This window comes from Rhopalosiphum maidis, chromosome 3 (assembly GCF_003676215.2).
Source record: "Rhopalosiphum maidis isolate BTI-1 chromosome 3, ASM367621v3, whole genome shotgun sequence".
Taxonomy (NCBI): Eukaryota; Metazoa; Arthropoda; class Insecta; order Hemiptera; family Aphididae; genus Rhopalosiphum; species Rhopalosiphum maidis.
This window is the reverse complement of record NC_040879.1, coordinates 11,504,139-11,511,953: the sequence shown is the minus strand read 5'-3', so window position 1 is coordinate 11,511,953 and position 7,815 is coordinate 11,504,139. Positions and strand designations below refer to the sequence as shown.

At 31.2% G+C, this 7,815-nt stretch overlaps 1 protein-coding gene across 1 annotated transcript; it reads right to left on the bottom strand.

Moving 5' to 3' along the window:
* Window positions 1-5,456: 5,456 nt before the first annotated feature.
* On the bottom strand, window positions 5,457-6,476 carry LOC113559716 (vegetative cell wall protein gp1-like). The gene has a single exon (XM_026965460.1). The coding sequence runs from the start codon at window positions 6,474-6,476 to the stop codon at window positions 5,457-5,459; it is 1,020 nt and encodes a 339-aa protein (XP_026821261.1).
* Window positions 6,477-7,815: the final 1,339 nt, after the last annotated feature.

Here is a 7,815-nt window from a genome sequence, read left to right as displayed (position 1 = left end):
TTTTCAAGCATTTGTACCTAGTAAATAATTTTTTATCGACATCTATAAATACAATTTTAAACGTACCTATATATATATAAATACCTACTCAAAAATAGAAAAAATATTTTGAAAATTTAATCATGCAAATAAAACTATACTAAAAACTTGGTGAAAATTTCTTCCGTTATTAATTTTTGAGTTGACCAAAAATAATAATATTGATTTTCTTAAAAACTGGATTTACATAAAAATTCTTGTTTTTTTCTTAATTTTTGTTTGTTTTTCCCAGTTAGGTATTTTGAAAAATGCTTAAATCAATTTTTTTGACCTCTTCAAAAGTTCAAAGTATAATCTAAATCTAATTTACCATCTGAAACCACCCTCATAGTTATATATATATAGAAACCTTTTTGGGATTACTATTATCGTGTATACAGGCACATACATGTGACATAATTGTAAAATCAATACATACGTCGTCGATGAATCATTGGTCCCCTCAGAATTTAAACATATCAAAGAATATATTTGTGATGTAAGCTGACAAGGGTGTCGTACACGTGCCGGAGGGTCTGCGCTGTGTGGTGTGGTACGTGGGAGGAAGAAAAGAGATCAGTTTGAGAATAGGTACAGAAAGGGCATATTATTATATAAATATCAAAACCAAAACAATTTTTAGTAAACTGTTCGCTCTCAATAGCTTTGCGAAAACGTACGCTTATTGCTACTTATTTTTCTTACTAGTCGTCTCCATGGATTGCCAGAATCTTTTCATAACGCTCAGTTTTATAGATTTCACCAACTATTTACCAAGTTATAAACGTTTTATTGGATATTCAAAGTGAATTTTATTTAAAAATATATAGTATAAAACAATAAAATATTAATAAGCCTAGTAAAGAGCAAGAATAAAATATTGTATTTATAATAAATACTTGGAAAAAAATGTAAAAATAATGAGATGTCTTTAAATGATTATTTGCTGAGATAAAGACCACATTTTTTTCCTAAAAAGTTATAAGAACTTGATTTCTATTATATATTTTTTACGCGTAATAATAAATTAGTGTGTTGTAAGTATTATTTTTATTTTTTTTGACTACTTATTACGTTATTATTATACACCACATTTCATCTGTAAATTGTAACGGTATACTTTAAAAATTATTAACCCTAACTATTTATGTACTATTTGTTAGATATACAATTATGAACTTAGTAAATCGTATATATTGCTAAGACCATAATCATTTAATTTATTTAAAATAAACATTTATAATAAAATGTTTTTTTAATATCTAATAAGCGCATATTTCTAGAATATCAAGTTTTTACTATCTAGGTTTGTATGAGTTCATTTATGAATAGAACATAATGCATCATGCATCATTTGTAGTCTGTAAATCTAGTTATAACAAAGCTATTTCCCAAACTTCCAAAATATAATGCATTTTGTAGTATTTTCATTCTCTGGTATATTATATAATATATATATATATTCTCATATAGAATCATAGAACTAAATTAAAAAAAAATAACAATGAATACCGATTATATAAAGCTTAAAATATAGAAAACTATCCCATGTAAAATTATATAGGCATCAATTTAATATTCATAATTATAAGTTATTACCGTTTTTAAATAATAACTTCACATTTAACTTGGTAATTTTGAAAACACTTAATTATCTTTAAAAGTGATAAATTCATGATAAATTATTTACCTTTTATTTTCTACGTATTAAGTATGGAGATCAAATAGTACAAACTACAAAGTGTAATACATATTACTGTAAACACAAATGTGTACATTATTGCAAGTATTTTGTCACCACCCGTTAGATTTGTCGTTATTGATTAACTAACACAATATGGCTATGTTATTATTTATTTAAATAATAATTCAATGTCTACAATGTTGTATACACTAATACACGGTATGCTAAACACTCTATAAACAATATGATATAACTAAGTCAACACGAATAGATGTTTGATACTGAAACTTTTGAATAGATATACAAGCGTATTGATATAATATTATAAATCAATGTCTTAAAATTTTTTTGAAATTTAATTTTTGGTGCTACATAGAATGTTACCGCCACGAATAACAGGAAATAGGTTCACCGTAAAAACAAACACGCATGAATCATCCAATAACTTGTCTTCAACCAAATTTACGAATTGTCACTCTCACATTATATTATAATATACTCAATTATAATACTAATAGGGGGGGGGATAGATATTTAAATAAGTGAACATAAAAAAAAAGGAAGGCAAGTGAGTACCGTTCTGATTAGATGTCGAATGGGTCACTATTATCACGGGCGTGTTAAATTTGAATTCAACGATATATCATTGTATACCAAAAACGATTTTGACTGGAAACGATCTGTCAGTCTTTATCACAAAGTATATTTTATGATATATTTTTTTTTTTTTTTAGTCATTAAAATCGTTTATTTTACATCTAGTGTTATAGTAGATTGATATATTTTTTGAAAATATGATTTAATATTAAATTTGATTTATCATTATTCATCATAAAACGCGTAATTTCGTCCAAATTAGTATTTCTTCAAATATTCATGAGTTATGAATCATAACACATAAATATGTTTGTATATTTTTTATATTGTCAGTGTCAGTATTAGATAGGTATTTATGAGGAATATTAAATTACATTTTCAAACCTTGGTTATAAAAATTAAATGTAAATATAAATGGTTAACTCTAGAATACTTGTAGTTAATAGTTTTCGTGATTCAAATGCATATAATTAAAAAATATGCCAACGTATTTTTATTAAGGTATAAGAACAATTTTTGAGGGATCTTGTATTATATTTTCAAGAATTTCTACACAGCAGATATTTTTTGATTAGCATTTATTCTAAAAAATATAGAATTAATAATTTAAAAATTTAGTGAAAATTTCAAGTTTCTAAGGTTATTTGCTTAGTTAACTAAAAAAATAAACTGGATTTGTGTAAAAATTCTTGTTATGCCTTAATTATTTTTTGGGTTTTCCCGATTATATTGTAAAAGTAAAATTCTAGTAATTTTAAACTTATGAAAATAAAAACTAGATCCAATTTTCAATCTGAAACTACACGAAAAGTTAAAAATCGATCCATACTACCTATGGTGTATGCATATACTAAAATTCAGTATCACACATAATAGTAAATTCATCGATTCATCGAATTTAATAATATAATATTAACAAAAAATGTATTTTACTTATATTGAAATTAAAGTGAAGTATTATAAAAATTGATCACATTTTTATTAATTTTTTATCAAACAATATTGCGACAATGAAAAAAATATAAACTAATAATAATTATAATCATTATAAATTATTTTATTTTTCTAATATAACAGGTAGTTAATATTTAATTTTAGGAAGGAGCACAATAATATTATTTTATATCTATGTTTTACAAATGTCATACCTATATACAATAATAAGAAAAGATTATTAGTAAAAACAATTTGAAAAATGAACATCACTTGATGAATCGGAAAAGACCAAGATAACTAATGTTGCCATATTATTTAAAAAAATTTTAAATTTTAATGTACATCTGTATTCTGTAGTTATTTAAATAAAGTAGTCCTATCCTTAAAACTATACTTACTTTTTTTCCAAAACGTTAACGTAATTTAATGTATCCTGGTTCCGTGATGACTGTGATTAAATATTTTAGTATTTTAGCCTTTAAATTATACATAATTGTATCATGTGTTGATCTAGTAGATCTACACTTGTTAAAAATTTTTAGTTTTAAAGTAATTTGCAAATGTTTGTGATTTTAGTAAATTTGGTTAAAATTTTAATTTTAAAGTGTTTAAACGCTTATATAAAAATATATCGTGACTAATGGATTTTTAATGTTTTTTAATTGGTATATGAACAACTTTTGAGGACTCTTGTATTCAATTTCCTAGCAATCCTAGCAAAATCAATTTTAATATAATAGTATCAAATATATCCAATTTTCCAAATATTCTCAATTTTGAAGATCGAACTTTTTTCTAATTTATGGTATTGTCTACACACTTTTCGACATGTCTATTTTTATTTATTTTTTAGTTTTTTTTCCAAGTTAACAAATTTAAAAATTGATCATAAGGTTCTTTATAAGTGGTTTGATAATACTACCTAGTATGAATAATAAATGTATTCTGGACTCAACCCTTTACAAAATTCTAAAACAAAATTTATATTTATAGCCAAATTAAAATGTATTATATTATAATAATAAAATAATTAGATCCCAGACTATATTTACCTAAAAAGCCTTAGATAAATTGGAAAAAAAATTAGTTTTTAATAAACAAAAATACATAACTCTTAATTTGTGTTATTAAATAAATTATAATAGTAGTTGGACATGAATGTTCTTCCTCCCACTCCATCCATGTCCCGTAGAAACAATATGAAAATACGCCACTGCATGTAAATACATATATTATCAACCTTGAATAACCACACTGGCTATACACAATGCTATATGCTCCCCTCTGTGGATCCGTTTGCTCGTTATAATACAATAGTATTATTGTTAACAGCGTTTTAATTGTTTCGACGGTACTGCACCTATACATGATATGTATTATAGTTATATGGTTTTCCTGAACGAGTGCCGCAAATAAAATCCGAACTGTTGTGTTCGAAGCGACGACGACATACCTATTTATTGTATTGGTACCTACAATGTATTGTACACACATCATATACCTATATATTATGATTATTGTTGTACAAGTGTACAGCAATAATTAAGAACTAAGACTGGCATACCTTTGATGTATTATACCTCATGTATATACACGAAATCACAGTACTTACATGCGTCGACATCACACGACATGGTATGGAATTACACTAACTAGCGATTAAAATGGTTTTTCGTATGGAGTATCCATTATATTACAAATATACTTGAGTATAAACTCGTCAGAAAAAAAATTCAAAAACATGTTTTGAAACGTATACACTGTAGAGTCGCGCCGCTTCATACCTGTTGTAGTCCAAATGTCGCACTACTTATCGACCTAACACTGCGCGTAAACTGCGCTAAAGACACGTAGAATTGTAGAAACAGGTACGCTACAAATAACTGTCGTAATGTAAAAACCAAATATAATAGTATTCTTATAACAGTACGGGATAAGTAAAATACAAGTAAAAAAAAATCAAACAACCATATAGGTACGAGAAAATTGTTGGGTATATTAAAAAAAAAACAAATAATAAAAAAGGTAATAACAATAATAAAATTAATATCATTACGTACGCGTTGTATGAACCAACGCGACGTAAGTATAATACAATGTCAACAATATTTACAAATAAATTACACAGGTAAAAAAAAATTTAAATAATCTAACAGGACACAAAATTATGAAATATAGAAAAAAAAAAAAAAATTTGGTCGCCCGAAATACCGTATATCAACTATGAGATGGTGCACCCCATGCACTCCACTGTGAACCGCACACATCGCATCCCGCACCCGTGGTGGTCGTCACTTTCGCTGCCATCGCCGTCATCCCCTTGTGACTGGTTGGCCACACCGTCACACTTTTTACAGCGGCCGTCCCGTGGTTTGCAGCGACCTTTGTGTTTGCCGTCGCTACCGCCGGCTTTATCATTTTGGTACTCGGTGACCACGGTTATACCGTCAGTAACGTTTCCCATTGGTGTGGCGTCGCTTGACGTTGACGGCTGCGGCAGCCGCGGCACGGGCGGGAACGGCACCATCCTCGGTGGCACGGGTGGGGGCGGCGCCATCGTCGGTGGTACGGGATGATTTACGCAAAGCGGCTTTAAAAATCCGCTTCTGGCGGGCAGTTCGTCCGTACCGGACGGTCCATCATCGATCGTAACATGTCTAACACGATGCTTACCCCGACATGAGACCGGCTTTTTTGAGCGCGGCCGCGGCTGCGGTTCGGGTAGCACCTTCGGCTTGGGTAGCAGCTTTGGCTTCGGAAGCGTCTGCTGCTTGGGTAGCAGCGGCGGTGGCGACGACGACGGCGAGGACGGTGCGACCGACGAAGGCGACGACGGTGCGACCGACGACGGCGAGGACGGTGCGACCGACGACGGTGGCGACGATGTCGGCGAGGACGGTGCGATCGACGACGGCGAGGACGGTGCGACCGACGACGGCGAGGACGGTGGCGACGATGTCGGCGATTTCTCTAACGGCTTATCCAATAAGCCGTTAATGAGCGCCAACACGTCCGTTGATTTCTTGGGCAGTAGTGCGGGCGGCCTAGGCTGTTGTCGCGGCCGCGAGCGCCGCAACAAACCCAATCGGTGTACCTGTCCATGCTGAAGAAGCGTAGGCCGTGACAGGTTAGCTAGGCCAGGAACGCGATCTGGTTCATCTTGTTCGGCAAACACCACTTGCAGTTCGGGGTTGAACCGAACGGTTTTCTTTGCGCCGGTCTTTTTCGTGCAATCTTCCATGCTTATAGTACACTAAATTTGATTATATTATTAAAATAATATGATTATAAAATAAACGCGAAGTTTCTTAAAAAGTAAAAAGAAAAATAATCGTCTCTACACAATCGTACCGGTACGAGTGGCAACACGCAAGTCCGGAGATAACTGAACGACTAACATGCGTTCACGATCAACAGTGTATGATTTACCGCTGTATCGTCTGCCGGTCAGAAATCTTTTCTATTGGCTATAAGAAATCGATCCGATTGTATCAGGTGACAATAAAAATCGACATCCATTATCACGATTTGCGACATCGTATCCGCCCGGACAATGTACCGTTTACCTACTCGTTTGGACCTTTAGACCACAAGCTATGTGAAAAGTGGGGTTTAGGTGTTATCCTCCTTGACATTTTTTTTTACTACGTGTGCATATATACAATATACAGATATACTTATATATATATAAATATATTAGTACCTTTAGGTACAATTCAGTGCCATATTAATCCATGTTAAGCGGCCTGTGAGAGTAGTTTTTAAATCATTGCGTTTAATTGCACTTCTATACACACATCTCCAAAAATTAATAATTTTCCCCGTTGTTTTTTAAGGGCCTCGCTACGGTTATTATTAAAGGGACAACATTTATGCAATTCATAATCATGTTTTAGTCGCCCGAGATCCATGTGTTATTTGTAAATGATTATTAGCTTAAGTGATATGCAAAGCGAGTACCGGCTGGACTGTCGGAGTCACCGACGGTTACCAACTCTCGTACGCGCACACACATATTAATTATTCGATAACAATAAAAATACAGTACACGAATTTGATGACAACTTACTTATTGATTTGACAAAATTAAAGTTTGGTAACGTTGTCTGATCTTAATTCTGAAAAAATATTTAAATTCAGCAGAAAAATATCTGTAGATCGTATATCGTATGATAGGTTTTAATTTTAATTTTAAATTTAATATTATGTTTTGAAAAAATTCATATTTTCTTAGGTTTTTATAACCACTTCATTAGAATATAAGATTTAATTGTTACAAAGTATTCCGTACGATATATAGACATTTTTTTGCTGAGTTTAGAGTTTTTTTCAGAACCAAAATCGAACATCTTAAACTAACTTTAATTTTGTCAAAACTTAAACGTCTTTTGAGCTCAAATTTACGACAGTAGCGAGTCCACTTAAAACACTATGTACCATTTAACTGCATACACTTTCTACTCATGATAAAAACAAAAAGAAAAAACCCGTTTAAAATATTAAAAGAAATCCTAGGCGTCAAATTTAATTGTCTGTTTTTCAGTTAGTCGCACCCCGCATAGGCTTGTCGACAACCTTTA

What these genes read in the sequence shown, in the direction of transcription:
- LOC113559716 (XM_026965460.1), bottom strand. Translation starts at nt 6,476, where the DNA reads ATGGAAGATTGCACGAAAAAGACCGGCGCAAAGAAAACCGTTCGGTTC.